The sequence below is a fragment of the Peromyscus eremicus genome, chromosome 8b, assembly GCF_949786415.1.
Source record: "Peromyscus eremicus chromosome 8b, PerEre_H2_v1, whole genome shotgun sequence".
Classification (NCBI taxonomy): domain Eukaryota; kingdom Metazoa; phylum Chordata; class Mammalia; order Rodentia; family Cricetidae; genus Peromyscus; species Peromyscus eremicus.
In genome coordinates this window covers 2,705,416-2,728,084 of record NC_081424.1, presented here as the reverse complement: position 1 = coordinate 2,728,084, position 22,669 = coordinate 2,705,416, and the positions used below count along the sequence as shown (strand labels likewise).

General features: G+C 34.1%; 1 protein-coding gene across 3 annotated transcripts in view; it reads right to left on the bottom strand.

Annotated features, from left to right (window-relative positions):
* Positions 1-243: 243 nt before the first annotated feature.
* Grik2 (glutamate ionotropic receptor kainate type subunit 2) overlaps positions 244-22,669 on the bottom strand; it is a 631,292-nt gene continuing 608,866 nt past the window's right edge. For 2 of the 3 annotated variants that reach the window (XM_059272429.1, XM_059272428.1), the window contains exons 16-18: positions 14,565-14,815; positions 4,076-4,214; positions 244-1,910 (exon numbers count right to left, since the gene is read on the bottom strand). In XM_059272429.1, coding sequence (XP_059128412.1) covers positions 4,095-4,214; positions 14,565-14,815 — 371 coding nt within the window. In that variant the 3' untranslated portion in view covers positions 244-1,910; positions 4,076-4,094. The remainder of the gene's footprint in view (positions 1,911-4,075; positions 4,215-14,564; positions 14,816-22,669) is intronic. The other variant, XM_059272430.1, reaches the window with a different exon arrangement.

Here is a 22,669-nt window from a genome sequence, read left to right as displayed (position 1 = left end):
AGAGAGAGAGAGAGAGAGAGAGAGAGAGAGAGAGAGAGAGAGCAGGCAGCAACTTCAGGCTGGCCATTTCCTTTTTGTGGGAAGTTGAGAAGATACTAACTTTGAGACCCTAAGAATTCCTGATGTACACTTCCTATACAAAAGCATATGTTACATCCATTTACACATGCAAGAGAAAATCAAAGCCAAAGCTGAAAGTAAAATGGACATAATTTTAATGGATTTTTTAAAATTTTTGTGCATTGGATTCAAACAGCAAACTGTGTGCACTCAACTGTTTTCACAATGTTGTCAAGAGATCTGTGTCTTTTTACCATTTTACACACAATTGTTCGTTACAATATGTTATCCGCCTTGTGGGAATCAGGGGTGTGGCATGGTAAGCAGTGGTGGTAGTGCACCTAGCTTTTATATTATCTAACTTGAAAATATTTCTCTTCTATGATTCCTTTTTCGTGATAAAAATAGTTTTCACCAAACGTTGGTGGTGCACACGCACTACCATTCATGCTTGACATCACACCCCTGACAGGAACACATGTTCTTATTTTGTTGATAAAAAGTATTACAAAAATTTCCATACAAAAACTATTTTCATAGAAATCTTGCATTTCCACAAATAAACCTGAACATTTTTTGAAAAAAAAAAAAACTGCTCAAGAATTTTGTTCTTTTAACATTGTGACTATTGTTAAATGCAGTCCACCTCAAAGTTCTATCAGTACTTTTCTATAGGTGACATATCCCCATTCTTTATCAGTGAAGTCTGCCCAGGCTCCATCAAGGTCTTTATATCAGGAATGAGAGTTTCAAATGGCAATACAGAATGTCAGAATGAAATCTTCAGTCTTCCACATCACCAGCAACACTGAGCCCTGTTTTACAATATATGATTAGGATTGCAAAACATCATCCTTTAACTCAGAATCTCTGAACCAACCATTGCTTCTTTATTTCTGGTATAGTTTAGGGTATGGGTTTTGGGGGGATAGGTGGGAATCCGATTGGGTCACCTGTTAAAGTACTTGCTGTGAATATTTCAAGAAAAGAAAACATTATTGCCTTCATAATTGCCATTTATATCTCAATTCATGACACAGACTATTAAAAAAGAAAAAGAAAGAAAGAAAGAGAAGTAACGGATGGTGGTCTGTCTACTTTCTGTTCCACATCTATGGAATTCTGTTGTGTTTAGCACTACACTCTTTCATACTCTGTAAGCACATGTTGTCTATCCGGATGATGATTATACTGAGTACTGGGGGCTAGTGACATTATCGCTTCTATTGTCTTGGTGACCAGGGAACTGTATTGTTTTTTGCAACACTACAATTTTTGCTGATTCCACACATTTTTATTATTATAACATTTTTATTGGTTACCCTTTTGGGCACCGACATTCCGTCTCCTGGCAACAGCTGAACTTCAGAAGGAACCTGCAGTTTCTCCCTGGACTGCATTTGAAACCAGCCACAACATTTGCATGTAACATTCACTCAAAAGAAGGGAGGAACCCATGATAAACAGTGTAACCCCGTGTAACTTGGTTGATCCATGGTGCTTGTAAGTCAAGTCTGATCACTGCAACTGCTCAGATCACAGAGTCTCTAGTTCATAGACACAGCGGCATGAGGTAACTCATTTTATTTTGCACAGGTTGCATATTTCCACAGGAAACATTCTCGCTAAATTGTTTGGAAAAAAAAAAGACGACAGTTTGTGCTTGGGTGGCTGGTCTCCCAGCTTCATGCCATGGTTTCTTTACCTGGCAACCTTCTGTCGTTAAACGTGTGCATGTTGATAACTTCTTCTGTTTTCACAATGACTGGGGCCTGTGGCTTATGTTTTAGCCGACGCTGGCACTTCAGGGACATTCTCAGTTCTTCCACCATAGCACTACAGAAGGACCTCTACAGAAGAACACAGAGAGATTGGACATTATAAAAGTGACAGATGGACATAATATTACAGTCATTCTCACAGACTGGCCAGCCTGCCAGCCTAAAACATTTAGATCACTTCATGATGATTAAAACAAATTTTTACATTTTAATAGAAGACACATAGAATGAGAGTATTACATCATTTGGCTAGTTTAAAGAAATTTGCCACCTGATAGTAAAATAATCTTTCCATTAATAATTTCTGTTATTAAAATAGATGGAATTAGATATTCTTATGATACTATGTAAAGTTGATTAGTATTAAGTTGATATCTACCTTAGAATTTAAACACAAACCAATCTCTACCTGATACTCAATAGTGTTTTCTAATTAAATATAATAGAAAATGAACTTTTTGGGTTACAAGGTGATATACACAAATTTTCTCTAAACATTGTTTCTCCACTGTTTAACTCAAAACAACAAAAATTGCACTCACACAAACATAAAACATAAATAAAATTTCTGGAATTTAATTACAGGCTTTGCTATTATTATACCTATACAACATTGACAGTGACTAGAAACATACATGATACAATCATGAAATGAAAAATTGTCAAATTTTTAACACCCAAACAAACATAATCTGTAATTCGTTATCAATGCCTTCATAACAGAAAGCCGAAAATAGTTTACCCCAGGAGAAAAGGATAACTATGATTTTCATCTTACTGGCAATAAATTTTCCACTAATTCTGCATGAATATTGAGGGCTCATTAGTGCAGCTTCTGGCTATTCATATTAGAGTTATTATTGTGAAATAAAATTTTGTTAATCTCTTTTCTCACTTGATTAAGACACACAGAGGACAGATCCCTGAACCGACTTAATTCAATAGTTGAAATTTAAGTGATCTGAGAATGAAATTAGGATCTTCTGGGCAAAAATCAAAATGTACAAAAGATACAAATGTATACACTCATGAAAAATCACAAGATTTTAAAAGATGATATGAAACATGATGAGATAATAGTAGATATTTTGAGATATACTATTGAGATAGCCATTGTTGCTTTGGAGTTTATCATCTTAGAATACAGGATAAAAAATTATAGCATATGTATTTGATGTTTTAAAAACATTTTGCATGTATAATCTTTTGTGTCAACCAAAATGGCACTACAAATTATTTAGGCCTCACTGTGTCTGTGCAAAGCACTCAGAGAAAAAGTGACTTGCAACTGCTCACACACAGTAAAATAGCCTGTCTACAGTTCTGTGATTTTGACATAGCTCTAATGTCTTTTTATTACTTCATGGTATATTCTCATCTTTTCTAAAAGGTTCTTTAAACCTGGGGTTTTTTTATTGTTGTTGTTGAATCACTGGAGGTGAAGTTAGTAGAAGAAGATATGTTTATCAACATATAAGAAACACATCAAATCTGTATCTCCTGTTTTCTCCCACCAAAACCTCTTGGAATCAGCCCCCTTGTCATTACCTATATTCCTACTACCTTTCCACATTCTTTCTCTTTGCTTCACATCTGCTTTGGTGTTCATCCTCATCCTCTCTGACTTTTTGTCCTGATACTTGCTGTGCTGAGCCCTTTAAAGCTTAGTGTGACTCTATTTATTGCTTCAGTGTACAACTAAAGTTTTATTCAGAAACTTCTTCTACAGCCTACTTTATCTTCATTCAATTTAGTTTTATTCCCTCAGTGTACTACCCTGTCATTTTTTTATCTCTAGCCTCTGAGTTTTCAGTGTTCCACTCTTGATGAAGTACAAAGAGATTGAGTTCTTGTTGCTTATGACCATATATGCTGTTCAAACAGCAACCCAATTAACTGTAGCTGTGCATGACTCCAGTGTTTTATTTTTATTTTAAGGTACCTCCAAATGCATTGCATAAGGTTTGTTTGCATCTTAGAAGCTTCATAAAACAGATTGAAAATCTTTAAGACTTGAGTAACTTTGAAATAGTAAAACAATTAATGTATTAGCACTTGTAATGGGTGAAGATTAGATGGTGGCCATCAATTCCCCATGGATTACAAAATTGTTGCCTAGAAATTATGTATTGTGTGTGAAATTATAGCTTTTGACGTTCATGACATTTTAATTTAAGGCTCTATATGCCACTGCCAGCTGGTACATTGGAACGCTGTTGCTTATTGCTTAATACCTTCTATTAGATGTATTTATTAACAACATGATGACAATGATGATGAAGATGGTGATGATGACAACACGGTAGAAATGGAAAAATCTGACTCCAAAAGGGGGAGGAATACATTGTCTTGAGGTAAGATAGTCTTGACTCTCTGTTGAAACATTTAATAGAAGAATTGATTAACATAATATAGTTAATATAACAAAGATAAAGCTTGATCCCATTGACATTTAAAACTGATATGAGATGTGACTGTAAATAATTTGAAAGATGGCTTTACTTAATATAGTTTTCAAATATCAGCTAATGTTTAACATCTTTTTCAATCTTAACCTCAGACTATTTGATTGTATAGGTTTCAAAACAAAACAAAATGTAAACATTATTTTTTTTTGTGCTAAAGGAATAGGCTAGGTTGCTTGTTTTCATGGGAAAAACATCAATGTGCATACATACTCTATTAGGAAAGATTCTGTCTCATTTATAATAAGGTATTGAGTTCTTGGTATTTGGCGCTTCCTTCAGACTATACGTGGATGTGTATGAAAAGTTTTAACTTAATTAATGTCATATAGAATCAAATTTATAATGTTAATATAAAGCATAGATAAAATCTTGCTTAAGCTAAATATCCAGTCATTTTTATTTCTTAAAATAAACAGTAAATTGTAACCTCATTTCCCAAGCAAGTAAAAAATAGAAAAAACTTTTATCAGAGTCTTTGGCACACAATTTTAAAATACCAATTTTGTTAATTTTCTCTCTGAATGAGCTGAAATTTCTAGTAGTTTCTTCACCGATCAGTGTGCCATTACCAAAAAACGGTTTTGTTTATGAATAAAATCATTACAAGACAACAGGTTTTCTCCTCTTTTTTCTCATTCCGACCTCCAAATAAATTTGATAACCTTATCTGAAGTAGAGTTCTGATTAATTTTTTATTCATTTCTTAACATGTTACCCTCTTTATCTACCTCAGGTCTGAATTGTAAATTCCCAAATAGATATGTGTTATGTGTCTCCAGAAAAATCACACAGAGTTTTTCATGAGCCTTTATTCTTTTAGTTTGTGCTGCCAAAAATTTACTACAATGTTTAAATATAGCTTTAATTTCATATCATTCAAGAGAGACCAATTACTTTTCTTAGTTCTAAATATGGATTGGGATTTTTATTTATTTACCTTTGAAATGTCTTTAAAATACTCATGTGCACTTAATATGACTTTCCTAGACTGTCATTAGGAAACAGGAGGGGGAAAGAATGACAGGAAAGAGCAAGATGAAAGGAGATGGACAGCAGAGGGGAAGGAAGGCAGAGAAGAGGACCAAGGGAGCAAGGGTGGCAGGAATTGCCTGCAAACCCTTGGGTTGGGGGTGAAACCGGGTGTTGTGTCCTTCAGTGTGGGGTGCTCCTTACAGGGAAAACAACAGTGAATGTTTCTCCACATTAAGGTAACAGACTACACAAAGGAAAAGAAAGGGACAAGGATACTAACCATCATTAAAAACCTCTTTTAGAAAGTTTCAAAAGTTTACTAAACAGTGTCTGGATGGTATGGTGGCACTAACCAAATAGAAGATTCCTGAAAATGAAAATTTAAATCTTTCAGCTGTTAGCATGGATAATTGCATTAAAATAAGTAAAACTCTTCATAAAATTTACTACATTGAATGAAACAACCTGTTATTTACACATCCTGGAAATGAAGGTTTTGAATTCTTTTATATGCCTCATTTGAAAAGCCCTATGCTATATTTTTATTATAAGTAAAAACATAGTCAGTACATAAATGATTTAAAATTACCATTGTTGGTTTTCCAGAATTATTTTTTCTTAGTAACTTAACTTCCTAACCTATAGATATATGATTCACAATGTGGACGAACTGGGACAGCACAGAATGGTTTAATATAAGAAATCCACCTGTAAATATGCTCTGACATATTTGAAGCTTACTTTATGTTAAAACCAGCAGCTGATGAAAAAGAACTAGATGCTTTGTTTTCCAACTTAAGCTTATTAGCCCTATGTTAAATAAATCTATTTGCCACCTGAAGAAAAAAGCATAAGATACTTTTATAGTTTTACTATCAAACTATATTTTATGTGACCTGTGGTTCTATTCCTTAAAAGTAAAAAAAAAAAAGTAAACATTATTCTACTTTTCATCGAAAAGTATTTACAATCATTTTTTGCCTAGAGGGACTGAATATCTATGGAAAGATTTATTAGTCATTTATTCAAGAACTGTGAAGCACATACAGTGGGGAAAACCAAAACAGTCGTTGAGATCAGTCACAGGAAATCACATTAAATAATATGTAATAAAATAACTAAAGTGTATAAAACATGTAAATGTCATATAATATTTATAAAAATATTAGTATATTAAAAAATATAATTTAATATGACCAAATAAAACTTTACCCCTGACTTATCTGATTGAAACTGGAAGCTTTTAAAGAAATATCAAACACCTAACACATTATATATTACAAATGTGAATTGACCTAATGAATATAACAGAGAAGCCATGAATTAAGTAAATGACTAGCTAAAATACCGATGCTCAAACATTATAGTAATTTTGATCTTAATATTCAGTGTTATTGCAGTTTTCTTGAAATAGTAAGGATATTTACAAAAGTCTTCTCAAAGGAAAATTTACACATTAGATTTTGAGAGATAAATTTGCTTAATTGCTGTAATTTTAGAAAATAAAGCTTAGCCTTGAAAATACAAATTGTAATTCTCAGGTTTATACACCAATAGTATCAGAGCGGAAGCAGGAACTTTGTTATTTAGCTTTCCCTCTCTGAATGTTGTGCTATAGTACCAGCCTCCATTGTCCTGAGTCCATTGCCAACTGAGCATTTGCCTAGATTTTCTTCTCAGTCATCTTTAGTGCTTGGTTACCGAAGTTATAACTCAAACAGAAAAGGTATACAAAAATGAAAAAGTATCAGTCAGAGCATTAAACTCGAAGCATGCTACACTCAGCCTGGGGTGTTTTATAATAATAAACATATTAATAAGTACAATATATATACAAAATATAAAGTATTCTCAGAAACCTTGACTTTAAGCAAAATTTACCCAATATTTTATATTAACAGTTTTCAAGTACAGTGAGATGGAGAAAAGCAGAGCTCCCCTCCACATTTTTATATTTTCCTTACTTCAACTAGAAAACCAATAAAGAAGGGCGCAGGCTTCAGGAGCTTTTCCATCAGTGCAGAAATGGACGCTTTTTAATAAGGTGTTGATCATCACATTCCTGCTAATAGTCTCATCCACACAACTAAGATGCAGGCTCAGGAAACTGTTAAGTCGAAGCAGCTACATGTACCAACTTTATCATTTTAATAGTGATATTAAAATAACAAATGATTTTCATATTACAGTTACATGAAAAATCTTGATTCTTATTCATTATGATCTTTTTTAATTTAAAAGCTTGAACATTTTAATAACGTTAACAATTGTATATAAAAGTTGGCTCAAACCAGAACTTGGTTGTAGTTGACTAAGAATAACCTGATACCTGCTGGTTAATCACTCCTCCCCTTCCCTATCCTCTGCTGCCCCAGCTTCTAGAAACTGCAGTTCTGCTCTTAGCCTCTATCTAAGCAATAGTGACAGCTTCTACATGCTAGTGAGATCATTCTTAAAACAAGGGTTACTGTTTGCATACATATAAGAAATGACAGGCTCTCATATCACAACTTTTAAAGTATTTTAATTATAAATTCACAAGTCTGAATATTGAGTCATTTTTTTTAAGAAAACCTGAGGTCGTAAACTCGGTGACACAAAGGTGTGCTGTATTTCTACATCTTTTAAATTTTAAAACCAGTTCTTCAAACATTGGTGACTGAAATAATTAAAAAGTGAGTATGATCAAAGGCTTCAATCTGCTTATGCAACTTAACATTCTAATGTACATATGCTTTCAATATAAATTCACAGGGAAAGAAACAATCAAGAAACATGTAACCATAATCTGGAGAGGTGACTCTGCTGCTCAGAGTGCTCCCTGCAGAATTTAGTCTGCAGGACCCACATCAGGTGGCCCCAGGACATCTAACCTGTGACCTCCATAGGTACCTGCACTAATATTCACAGACCCCCACACACAGAGACATGAATAATATTAAAGAAAAATATTTTTAAAAGAAACAGTTAAGCTGGGCAGTGGTAGTGCACTCAGGAGACAGAGCTCTGAGAGGCCAGCCTGGTCTACAGAGTGAGTTCCAGGACAGGCTCCAAGGCTACACAGAGAAACCCTGTCTCGGATAAAAAAAAAAGAAGAAGAAAAAGAAGAAAGAAAGAACCAGTTAAATACTTATATTTATGTAATAACAACTAATGAAAAAAGAGGCCATGAATTTGAAGAAAGTAAGGAGGGGAATATGGGAGAGTTTAGAGCAGGGAGAGGAAAGGGAGAAATGTTATACTTAATTTATAATCTCAAAAATGAAAGAAAAAAAACTAAAATAAATGAAACAAAAAGTAAACTAAATTTCTCAGTGCATTTTCTACAACATGAAGTTGTTTCAACAGTACTGGTTAGTGTCTCTGTTTGTGGAAAGCATAACTAACTCTGGAGATGCGTCTTCTTTTCTACCAATAGTAAATTCAAGGTCTTGGGATCTTCCTCTTTCTTTAACCTAAAGGAGGAACTAGGTTTTAAAACCTGTAAAACCACTTACTAAAAAGAGATAGAATAATTATTTGTCAAAGCTCAGCCTTAATCTTAAAAGACAGTTCATGGTGATAAAGAGGATGAGCTATTATTACCAAATAACAGGAATCGATTAGCTGTTTTGGAAGATCAGAGAAGAACGTGAAGACAAACATCCTGTTTTGATGTAGTTGACACACACATAAAAGACATGTTTAAAAGTCACAATCACAGGAAACAGAACACCAGGCTTCTAGACGGTGACATAAAAACGACTCCAAAGGGACTACTTACTTGGTTTTACTCACAATTTTAGCTTGAGTTCTAAATAAGTGTACACTTTCCACCTGAAGTGTCTTCCATTGAACATCATCCTAGAACTTCTAACTTTTGAAAACTAAAATGCAGTTGAACTGCTTCCACTGAAAACAGCCGATTAAAAGTGTAGATATTTGTATTTTATTTAGGCATAACTTGTAAAATGTAAATGTTGGAATAAAATAGTCGTGTATAATTTCTTAGACTTTGTATTGCTGGACTTTTATCAACACATAAATTGTTATAAAAAGCAGGCTTCTGTTACACCAATTCTTCAAAACTCAAAAAGTAATTTAAATAGAAGGCTATGAGAACAGTCTGTTTTAATTTTGGGGTTTCTATGAAATGAAATTCACCCAGCTTGAAATGTGGCTTTCTTTTAAAAACTCAAGATCTTTTGTCCTGAATATTTAAACTAAATAAGTCTGATTTCATCTTACCAGAAGTCAAAATGAGCAGTTGAATTTTCTTGTGCCTCTACTCCTTATATTTACACTTATCTACTATATTTATTATAGATTTCAGACATATTAACTATATTTACTTTATGGTTAAAATAATAAGTAAACATTTGGAGCATCATTTTGTATTTTCATGTGAAGGAACTCTGTAATTTATATACAAGTTATTCAATAAAAACAATGTGTATGGGAAAATTCATTTTAATTACAGAATGAAGGAAATATTCCTACAAATAAAACAAATAAGAAATATCAAACTGGGCCGGGCGGTGGTGGCGCACGCCTTTAATCCCAGCACTCGGGAGACAGAGCCAGGTGGATCTCTGTGAGTTCGAGGCCAGCCTGGGCTACCAAGTGAGTTCCAGGAGAGGCGCAAAGCTACACAGAGAAACCCTGTCTCGAAAAACCAAAAAAAAAAAAAACCAAACAAACAAACAAAAAAAAAAAAAAAGAAAGAAATATCAAACTGTTATGCTATTATTCTTGCTGGAAAACAAAATGGTACAGAATTATGTCTACCATTTAAAGAAAGGCAAACTCAAAATAGTTAAAAAGTGATTTTATGGATGAATTATTATATAAGAAATAATTTTATAAAAATTCAACTTCTTAGAAATATGTTCACAAAACCAATCATCATAGTTAATAGAGAATCAAAATTCTTTTAAATGTTTGTTTATGTATTTATTTTTATATGTCTTAGTATTCTCTCTGTATGTCTGTGTATTTAATGCTTGGTGCCCATGAAGAACAGAAGAGGATTTTGGCCCTCCTAGAACTGGAGTTAAAGATAGTCCTGAGTCACCATGTAGGTGCCTAGAACTGAACCCAGGTCCTCTGCAAGAGCAACAAGTGTTTTTAACTACTGCAATGTCTTTTCAGCTCTGAGAACCAAAATTCTTTGCTAAGCAGCTTCCTTCAGTTATAAGGAACTTTGAGAAGAGAGATCCATGGCCCTAAAGCAAATGGAAAGTGTCTGAGGTGGGCAAACATTTCTTTGAGTGTTTATTTAAATTCAATTGTTACTGAATTCTTAGACAGCATTTATAAAGCCAAAGAAAATATAATCCAAAATTTAAATATACCTGCTTATAAATTATTTACTCAGACAAGTAAAACATCTTTATATAATTTCAAGTTGTCATGTAAAATATAGGAAAGTGAAGAAAATATTTATTTCTCACAAAAATTAACATAAATACAATTTATCTTTATGCATTACTATTTATAGCAATATTCAATTGTTAATTTGAAAATTACTACACCAATGAGTAGTTATCTGAAAATAAAATTTGTAATTTTAAAATCATTAAAATACAAATTTTTCAGCTTCATTTTTCATTTTTATCTAGCCTGCCTTTTGTTTAACTATAAAACATATCAGAAATATAAGAAAAGATAAAACATTCAAGAACTTTGGTTTTAAATTATATTTTAGAAGAGGAGATCTCAAAGACATTTTATTACAACATTTAAATGATATGTACTATTATCATTTCATTATTATCATTAGAGATGAAAATTTAGAGAGTCTATCACTTGCTCATAAATTTCAACTATAAAATTTGAATTCAGATAGGGTTTGTGTATCTTGTTTATTACAGCTCATTCAGATAAACACATTTTTTCCTTTGTAAAATCCTGTTGACTTGAAGATGACAGAAGAAGAGGAAACTGACAATGGAGCCTCAGGGGCTGGGTTATTGAATGGCAGCTTTTTGCTCTTCTTTAACACGCAAAACAATTCATTGCAGATATGTTTTCTTAATAAATATTAATTGGGAAGCTTCACAAGTATTTACTTTTCTTTTAATATTATTAACAAAATATAAGCTAAAGAAATGATAAATCCAAAAAAAATTAAAGTATGGGTTTATGTATATATATAGATAGATGATAGATAGATAGATAGATAGATAGATAGATAGATAGATAGATAGATAGAGTTCACAGTAAAATCCAGAAATATGCTCAGTTAAGATTAACTGCTTCATCATCTAGCCAGTGACATTTTTCAAGAAAAATGGAGAAATGAAACCTACCTACATTACCACAATAAATAGGATGTGTTGATGTTAATAAATCAATAATTGTTTAGTCTAACATATTGAATTACCTAGAAACAGTGATATTCCCTATTGTATATATTTACAAATAGTTACAATTAGTTTTATTATTGATTTAGTGATAGAGAGATGATAGCTACATTAGACAGATCAGATTAAGAGAAGTGTAGATGGAAAAACAGATGATACATGATAATTAGGTAGATGATATACAGACAGATAGATAGATAATACACTGATAAATGGAAATATAGATATATGATAGATTAAGGATCTATCTATCTAGATGAGAGAGAGAGAGAGAGAGAGAGAGAGAGAGACAGAGAGACAGAGAGAGAGAGAGAGATTTTTGCCATGAGATATTGCTTAAGGTCCTGAAGATTTTAAAGGGGTAGTGTGAATTAAATTTTTCTCCTAAAGGAGAGAAAAGTATAATTGGAAATAAGACACCAAGAAATATAAATGAAATAATATGTTAAGAAGTATAAGAGAGGTAACTATAAAAGATAGTCAGGCTTAATATTTGAGCATGTTTTAATATAAGTAAATCACCTTCCATCTGTCATGATATGTGGAAGAATATTTTAAATGATGTAATGTACAGCTAACTAAGCATAAAATAATATGCAAGTTACATTCTTTTTCATTAATATAGGTATTGAAACACATCTGTATCTTACAGAAACAAACTTATGCCAAGTGACCAGACACATTATACCCTACAATGAGGGTACCTTTCTGGACAATTTATGTGTACTCTAACTGCCTGCCCTAAAATGATTGATAGGATTATTCAAAGAAGAACAAAGGACAATGATCACTCCAGTCAAAAAGAAAGGAATAATAACCCTGGGAACCCACGAATAATTTAATGTGGTTGGAGGAATGTGCAAACTGGAGAGAAAGTGGAATGCTGCAGCTATGGCCAGGGACACGTGCTACAGGCTCTTATGTTCATTTAGAGGCAATTTAGAGTCTGTGTGAGAATCAGTGAATGTGGCCAAATGTTCATCTACTATCAGGACAATCGCAGCCCCAACTACTCTCAATACACATTAATTTATTTAATAATTTTTAAAAGTCGTGTTAAGGCCACAGATTGCAGAGGTTGAATATCTGAAGAGTTTGACTGACTCAGTTAGAGGTGATAACAACCAACTAGATTTATTTTCAAAATTAAATAACCACACCCCTTGAGATTTAATGAAAAGAAATGATATTTTTTAATTATTAAGGACAAAGCTCAGGTAAATCAAATGAGGAAACATCTAGAGATAATGACAATACAATACCAATAGTGTCTAGATTCAATTTGTTTTATTTTAATATTAAGATAGACTTACGAGAATCATTACATATGGATGGTTAGACAGTCTCACTAGAAAACCCAATATCCTTTCATAAATATAGGATTTATTTTAAAGTAACCAAATATCAGTTATTGGCAAATTATTGAAAAATGTTAATTAATGCCTTGATGAGATTGTCCATTGGTCAGTCCTTTATATTTGCTTTCAAAGCCGTTTTCACATCACCGAAAGAATCACAGTATCAAGAGTGGACTTGTAAGTAACCAACTCAAATTAACATAACAGAATTTGGCTTAGCCATGTAACCAGAAATAGCCAACCTTGTTGTTGTTAGGAAATAAGCTGTTTGAATGTCTAAAAATTTCAAAATTTATGCATTGTTATGTCAGATAGAATAGGGCTATCAAAATATTCATTGTAAAAGAGGACTAAAAGTTGTCACATACTATAATCAAGGAAAATCTTTAACATGTATTCAAATTTCTGGTTTAAGAGTGGATCAACAATTGTAACATAAATCATTCAAGCCAAGGGAAGATATTTGTCAACTATAATTTTACAAAAATAGTTTCTGTTATATGTATTCAAAGAATATTATCAGAACGAATTTTACATATTTTACTGTTTGATATTATATTTTTAAATACCACTTTTTCTGATCTTTGAATTTTAACAATAAACTTCATAAACTTTACCAATACTAAGAAGAATAAAACATCACTCATGCACTTACTAAAGACCTAAAAAATATATATTTCTATTAAAAACAAAAAAACCAAGATTATTATTTACAGAAAAATAAATAAAGCACAGGAAGATAGAAAAAATGTTGCTCAGTTCATTTTTAAAATTATAAACATACATACAGAGGTGATGTGTGCTATCTTTGTGATTTTCATGATTTTTTTAATATTTATAGAAACAAAGTATAGAACTAGAAATATAGAAGCTAAATGATCACAAATTTTTCAACTAGAATAAAAAAGTATCTCTACAAGTGACTAAATATATTAAGGTACAAAGAAAAATTAAATTAACACTTTTGTGGTTGTACATATTTCATAAAGACTTTGATTAGAGTAAGTAAAAGACTCATTAAGAAAAATATGCAATGGCAAAACCATAATATTTGTATATATTTACTAATTCAGAAAATTAGCAATGCTATTTCTAATGCAAGCTAAGATGTGCTAATAAAAATTACTAGAGTAATTCTACTGAAGTCAAATTTATTTACTATGCATCTTCAAATTACTATCTGGGATTGTTTTTGACAAAATATTTTTAGTTTTCTAATACAGTTTCTGATTTTTCTTCCCTCAGTAACTGTATCCCTCCATTAATATAACAGCAATGAATTTCAAGCAAAAAAAAAATTCTCCTTATTTAGTTCTAAATAAGATAGATATATCTATGTGTCCTGCACACTGACAAGTAAACATTTTATCAATAAATTTGAAGACATGAGGATGATCATGAGTTTTTATGAAATATATGAATATATTTCACAAAATATATATTTTAGTTATAGAATGAATGATATGAGACAACAGCCACAGCTCAAAGCATTTCTCATGGTTAGAAATAGAAGAAAAATTGTCATTTGTGTTTTATCATAAGAAAAATAAGTGTTTTAAATCGCAAAAATGTGACATTTACCTTTTCCAATTGAGCGTTTTTTTTGGATTTGTATAAAAACTCTCCCACTGCCACAAACACTGAGAGCACCAAGCCGGCCGCCAGGACAATGAAGATCCCACCAATATTCTGGACCCCGAGGGCACTGGCCTCCTTGCTCTCCTCCTCCGGGCACCCGTTGCCCCTCCACCACTTCTCCTTCATCATGTGCAGCTTGCCCTCTTCCTGCAGCTGAAGAATCGCTATGGTGACTTTGTCTCGATATGGAGAACCTGGGCAAGAAGAACGCACGTTTAACTACTGCAAGGAAAACAGAGTTCTACAATTACGATCCCAAGTGGAGAACAGGGATTTTACAAATGCTTCTAAGCATCCACATTCACGTTTAGTAGTGAAAACAACACAGAAAAACACAATAATCAAAACCTTAATAGGATAGCTAAAGCAAGTCAGCTTTCTAGACTTTTCGTTAGTGTATATTCTTTGTACAGATTGATGGAAATTTAGATTATAAAGTCTGATGATATTTTTTTTTTGTATGACAGAAATCGACTCCATCTGAAAGACAGACCTGGAGTACTGGATAATCAATAAAATAGTAAAGAGGAAGTGACTAATGGAAATGAATCGAATAGAAAAGTGTTTAGTTCCTATCAGGAAACAATTCCACACTGAGGCTGGAAATCTAGGAGAGCTGTGGAGAATTTTATCTCTGTACATAAAGCAGTAGGCTAAGTCTCCTATGATTAGCAGGCAAGTGTCAATGGTATTCCCTGCTGTGTGGACATAGGACATTCGGGGTTTTTTTGTTGTTGTTGTTGTTTTGTTTTGTTTGTTTGTTTGTTTGTTTTTTGCTGTTGTCAATAAAATGTCACTGCTTGCTTAGACTTGGGTTATAAAAATCATTATGGCAATGTCATTTATAATTTCAGGAACCCATGACCTAATAGTGTTAATAGGTCTTAATTGTTATCAATAATCTTAAGTTTTTGGTTGTATTCCTTTCAGGAGAGACTAGAATATAAACAAAATTTATATTTGTATTATGAGTATATACATATATTAGCAACTGCATGGTAAGTACAATCTTGTTAATAGGATGCCCAGAGCATAGAAAGAAATATCAAAACATCTGCACCCTACAACATCTGCCACAAAAGACTGGTCCTGTTTATTCCTACTCAGAAGCCTTGTTTCCAAAGTTTCTTCCAAGAACACTATATTTTATGTTCTTTGGGTAGGGGCACAAATTCCCCTATAATGCTTTTCTACCTAACAGAAAAAGAGTTAAACCTTTACATTTTAAGTCAGTGCTGTGAATGATGATTTATGTAAATATGTTACTACTTATAGATCTTTTAGTAAAATAAGGGAAAATCTTAGTAATGATCCAGTAATATCCTGTTGAAAATGATGGATAGAGTTGGACAAAGAGGTGTACTGTGCTCCCAGCACTTGGGAAGAAGAGACAGGCAGATCAGGAATCATGATCATCTCTGGCTACAAAGTAATTTCAGGGCCAGCCTGAGTTTTGTGACACTTTGTCTGAAATCACTATGCTAGATCCAGGAAGATAAACACTGCATATTTTCTGCTATAGATATGTGTGTTTCATTTAAAATACCTACAGATGGTATGTAATCATTTAGGAGTGAGGATGAGGGAAGAAATCTTCCAAGGAAGATGAAAGACAATACAGTGTTTTAAAGGCATAAATGAGAAATTAGAAGATGAGGATTGATGGGGAGAGAGATGGGAGGTCAGGGTAGAGAGGAGAGTACAGGGAGGAACAACAAACATACCTAAAAAGGTTTATATGGTTTATAAAAAGTTCATATGGATTATAAAAAGTTATTATCTTATCATGTGGCAGCACCCCAACTAAACATTATATGCTATCAAATAAAACTCTTAGTACCAGCAGTTGGCCTCAACTTTTCAAGTTATTGGCTGTAAGGTTCCCATAGGCCACCACTAATATCACAGGCTATTTTCAATGTAGTGGGTTACCCACCACAAGTTGACAATAAGGCATTACTGCTAAAAAGTACCACATATTTATGTCATAGAACACTCCCTTTGAATATTTAGAAATATAGATAGAAATGAGAAAGGAATGTAATCAATGATAGTGAATAACAGAAATTAACTTATTAACTGTCACTTAGTTTAAGTACTTTTAAAGGGAGAGTAATGTGCTGGTCTAAATGAGAATGGTCTCCATAGGCTCATAAATTTGAATACTCGGTTTCCACTTAGTAGAACTACCTACAAAGAATTAGGAGGTGTGGCTTTGTTGGAGGAGGTGTGTCACTGAGAGTTCGCTTTGACACTTCAAAAGCCCATGCTATTTCCAGTTAGCTCTCTCTGCTCATGCTTGTTGATCAAGTTGTAAGACTTCTCTTTCATTAATTGTTATTACATGCATATATGTGTATATTACTAAATATAACTTTCTCAGTCTGTATGATGTAAATATATTCTTAGATAAGGAAGTCATGAATTTGAAAGAGAACAAGGGGGAATTTGCAGGATGATTTTTAGGGAGAAAAAGGAAAAGAGAAATGTTGTAATTATATTATAATCTCAAAATAAAAAGAGCTGGATGTGAGGGTGCATGCTTTTAATCCCAGCACCTGGTGGCAAAGGCAGCCAGATCTCTGAATGAGCCAGCCTGGTCTACAAGTGAGTTCCAGGACAAACAGGGCTACACAGAGAAAGTCTACTTCAAAAAGCCACAGATAGATAGATAGATAGATAGATAGATAGATAGATAGATAGATAGATAGATAACTGGAAAAATAAACAAAAATTTAAAAAGACGTTATACTTTAATTTTTTTTAAAGATGTAACCTCTAAGATCCTGCATGAGTGTTATGCCTGCTTGCCTGTTGCCTTGCTCCCTGCCATAATAGTCATGGACTGTGTCCCTCTGCAACCATGATCCTCAAACTAAACATTTTCTTCAATAAGCTGTCTTGGTAAGGGTGTTTTGTCATAGCAGTAGAAAAGTAGTCACAAGCTTAGTTCAAGAACCAGTTACCAAGTATGACGGTTAGTGTCAATTATTAGCTTGAGAGATATAGAATCACTTGAGAGCTGGGCTGTTGAGTCTGCCTGTAGTCTACTATACTGGTTGTGTTAATGTGGGAAGACACATCTTCTGTGGGTGGCATCCTTCCCTGAGTGGGGATCCTGGACTGTAAAGATGGAGAAAGATGGGCTTTTGTGTTTATTAGTTTTCTTACTGTGGGTGTGGTATGACCTGGTGCTCCTGCCACCTTGATTGCCCCACCATGGTGACAGACTATACTTTGAACTGTCAGCTAAAATAAACCTTTTCTTTCTAACTTTCTTTTGTCAAAGTAATGGGGAAATCTACTAAAACACAGGCTAGCTCAGCCTATAACTTGAAAGTAAGTGTTGGGGACCGACTCCGGACAGCTGTGTCCTGAATTTTATCAAGCTTTACAAAAGCAGGAAGTTCCTGGCCTAACCTCGGGCTGTACAACTTCCTGGAGTACGTGCTAATCAGCCAGCTGCAGGGGCCTGGGACCAAAGCGACCTCACCCTCCCTTAGGAATTTTCCATTCTTCTCTCCGTGCTTCCCCTGCTCCCCCACCCTGCCTGAAGCCCTGTTTATAAGCCTCAACACCCAGTCAATAAATGAGATCTCGACGCGACTCAGACTGACTCTGTCTTCCTTTACGCGCCTGGTCTCCTTTCTCTCTCGCCCCCATTGATCTTTTAGGAGGTGCCTCCTCGGGTCTCATCAAATAACCTTGCCCGCACGGGACCAGGCAAGTAAGGAGCTGATGATGTTGAATTTAAGCTTAAGGACACGAGGAGTCACATTACTACAAAGTTTCTTACACAAAATTAGCAAGTTCTCAAGTTCTCACTTTGCAACCCTGACTGGAACCCAGAAATCATTTATGTAGACCAGATTGACCTCAAATCATAGAGATCCAGTTGCCTCTGCCTCTCAAGTACTGAAAACACAGAGATCAATCTGGCTCTACCTCCCAAGTACACCATGTCCACCAAGCGGTGTAATTTTCAAAAGTTTCTTTACATTTTATTTACAGTAAACCATGAATGTGTCTACCATAGCAAATTCTCTCACATCTGAAAGAGAAACCACCAATGCAGAAAGAGCAGATAACCACACATGAATGAAACAAGACACAGACAAGTGTATGGGATGCTTCAGTGTCTACAGTAACAGTTGTCTTTAGTTCCAGATTCATTTAAACTGTCAGATACTCTCATCATTGTGAGATGTGGGTAGATACATCAAGCCTTTTCCTTTAGAAGAAAACAAATACTTCTTGAAGCCAAAATTAATCTCTGAATCTTCATGATGAAAATTCTGGTCATTAGTTTTGTTTGTTTGTTATTTGTTTGTTTGTTTTTCTGTTCTTCCTCTCTTGGGACATTCCTTAGTTACCATACATATTCTACAGCCTGAAAGGAACATTGTAGTTTTGAAATTATCTCCTTTCAAGTTAACAAAATATATGCTTTTTACTTAGCTTACATAAGAGGGAAGAGAGAGAGGGACAATCCAATAGTCAGGAGGAAGAAAGCATATGTGTACATTTACTCCATGGAAGTGTTTTGAACTATCAGATATTTAAGATTTGAACTACAAAAATGAACCCTCACAGAAGGTATAGAGGTCATTTCAGTCTGTGACCAGACCACCCTAAGCACACCTGAGCTTATCTGAGCTAAGAAGAGAAGGGTTGTGCCTGGTCAGGACATGGATGGTGGACTACCCTAAATGCAATGACAATGAATGTATGCACACAGAAAAATTGCATAATAGCAATTTAGCATTTATTCAGCTACAAAGTTATTCATAATATCTCAACTATTAAATCATATGAAATAACTTTATGTAAGCTTATTACTTCATTGAAATATCTTCAAATACTATAGTAAAGCTTTTTAAAAATGAGTAAACAGGGCTGGAGAGATGGCTCAGAGGTTAAGAGCACTGACTGCTCTTCCAGAGGTCCTGAGTTCAATTCCCAGCAACCACATGATGGCTCACAACCATCTGTAATGAGATCTGGTGCCCTCTTCTGGCCTGCAGACATACATGCTGTATACATAATAAATAAATAAATCTTTAAAAAAAATGAGTAAACAGATTACAAATTATGTCTTGAGCTAATGTATGAGTTTATTATGAGAAACAATTCCTTTCTTTCTCTCTTCCTTCCTCTCGTCCTTCCTCCTACCTGCCCATTCCTTTCAGCTGTACCTGCCCTTTCCTTAGTTTCCTTTGTTTCTTTTCTTCACTGTACCTTCTCTTCCCTTCACTGGTCTTCACATCTATCTTTTCCAATCATCTTTTCCTTTTGTTCTTGCCCCTGTATCTTCCTTTGTACTGTCCTCTCTGCCTTATCTGTGCATAACTCACAGCATGCATAATCTATTCCAAAGTATAAGCCCGCAGGACATAATCCATTGCATTACTTACTATAACAAGGCCCTCTAATTCTCTGTACATTTCTCCTTATACTCTTTCAGTGCATCTTAATGATACAGTAACTGAGATAAATGGACTTTATATGACTTTAATGCTGGCAGAGGCATACCAATAAGAAGGTAGGCTTTCTTCATGACACCTTCTAATAGCTACTGTGTTTTAAGAAAAAAAGCCACATTAGTGCATCTCCCAACTAAATGTTTCTTTATTCATTATGTAGTCCAGGTTGGCCTCTAACTCATAACTCTCCAGCCTTTGTCTGTCTCCCAAATTGCCAGATCACAGACATATGTCATCACTCTTTTTCATTTTTCTTTACTTTCAAATTAGAATTGGATATTAATTGACTAATTAAAAAGATCAGAAATGAGGTAAGCTTTTCCATAAATTGCTGGGAGATGCCGTTCTGTACGCTGTGAATATGCACTGCTATGATTGGTTAATAAAGAAGCTGCTCTGGCCTATGGTGAGTCAGGATACAGCCAGGCAGGAAATTTAAGAGAGAGACGGGGAGAAGAGAGACAGAGGCAAAGGAGATGCCAGCCTGTCACTCAACTGGTAAAGCCACGGAACATGTGGCAAAAGATAGATGAATAGAAATGGGTTAATTTAAGATATAAGAGTTAGCTAGCAAGAGGCCTGACATAGGCCATACAGTTTGTAAATAATATTAAGCCTCTCAGGATTATTTTATAAGTGGCTGCGGGGCCGTGGGTGAGAGAGTTTTGTCCCCACCACAGGGCTGGGTGGGACTGGAGAAAACTTCTGGCTACAATAAGTATTTTTTTTTAGAACTCAAAATGGTATTTCCCAAACTGAATCTTGACTCATACCTTTTTTTGAAATATGATTTATATTTCATTTTTAAGTAATTTGTGAATGAAAGAGTTTTGATTACTGTGGAAATATCATTTATTAATTCACAGTAAGAGTTAGCAAAATAAAGGGTTCTAGCTATGTATTAAAGAGCAAACAGAAAAAAATATTTGTAATATATATGGCTTTTTCTTTGTTATTCTCTTTCTCTTAATGAAGGTTGTCATTTGATATCATCAGTTCTATGGATATTTATTGTTATCTTATTCAGAGTCAAAGTTCATTGGAGTGTGACACAAGATTATATCGCTATATGTCCATGAGAGCTCTCAACTTATTTTCTTTAAGGTCTAACAGTGGGACTGGGACCTAATTCATCCAGCTGTGGTAGCAGAATTCTATTATCATGTACATCTTTTCTTTTTCTTAATAAATATAATAAGATAAACAAAAAAACAACACTCAGTGAAGAAATTTTCCTTCATATCTATTAATATTTCTGAAAAGTCTTTTTTTGCTATGGGATGTTCTGTATGCTGTGAATGTTGCTCTGATTGGTTAATAAATAAATTGCTGAGGCCGGGTGGTGGGTGCACACCTTTAACCCCAGCACTCAGGAGGCCGAGGCAAGCAGGTCTTTATGAGTTCAAGGCCAGCCTGGTATACAGAGTGAGATCCATAAAAGGCACAAAGCTACACAGAGAAACCCTGTCTCGAAAATAAATAAATAAATAAATAAATAAATAAACAAATAAATAAATAAAATGCTGATTGGCCAGTAGCCAGGCAGGAAGTATAGGTGGGATAAACAGACAAGGAGAATTCTTGAAAGAGAAAGGCTGAGTTAGGAGACACCAGCCTGCCATCCAGGAAGTAGCATGTAATGGCACATAGGTAAAGCCATGGAACATGTGGCAACATATAGATTAACTAAAAGGGCTGAGTTTAAGCTAGTCAATAGAAAGCCTGAGCTAATGGCCTAAAGTTTTAATTAATATAAGCCTTGGGTCTGAGCAGCTAAGGACCAGGTGGGACAAAGAAAAAAATCAGCTATATCTTTTCTATTGAGCTCAATTTTTACTGCCTTGAAAAAAGAATAATTAGTATTTATTTATAATAAAGCCTTCAGTAACAATAATTACTAATGCTATTACATCTTTCCCCTCTGTCAAAAATGTGCTCTTCCTTCTGAGATCGCTGTGCCTGTCTCCATCAGCATTACGCTCCTGCCTCTGTATGTGGAGCTCATGGGACTTCAGTCACCATGCCCATTACTATCTGTTGTCCCACACGTTTATGAATCATCGTCCAGTGTGTACTTCAGTGCCACTGAGGTCTCCATGCCTAAAACTAAATTGTGCAAAACTGTTGGAGCAACAAGAAATATAGTAAGATTAACTAAACCAATGTGTGAAAGAAAACCCAAATCTATAGCTTTTTTCCTACAGCAACACTTAAAGTCTTTTGACATTTTTTAAGTGTCTAAGGGGAATGTTGGGCGTTGCTCATTTTCATGACAAGCAATTTCTAATCACTTCCTGAAAGACTTTGGTTTCCTTTACTTTATATTGGTATTTATCTAGCTATCATGGCTATATGCTCTGCTGGCCATGATTCAAATTTAGATAACATCTAGGTACTAGTTGCTCTTTCTGGTTTCAGAAGAATATTTTCATGAATTAAAGTATTAATGTTAATTTTGATTACTCAAATACTGTGCATTTATGTACTCTACCAGTTTGTACATACTGGTAGGTGACTATGCCTTGATTTTTAGCATAAAGAATTCTACATACTCCTATCAAAGAG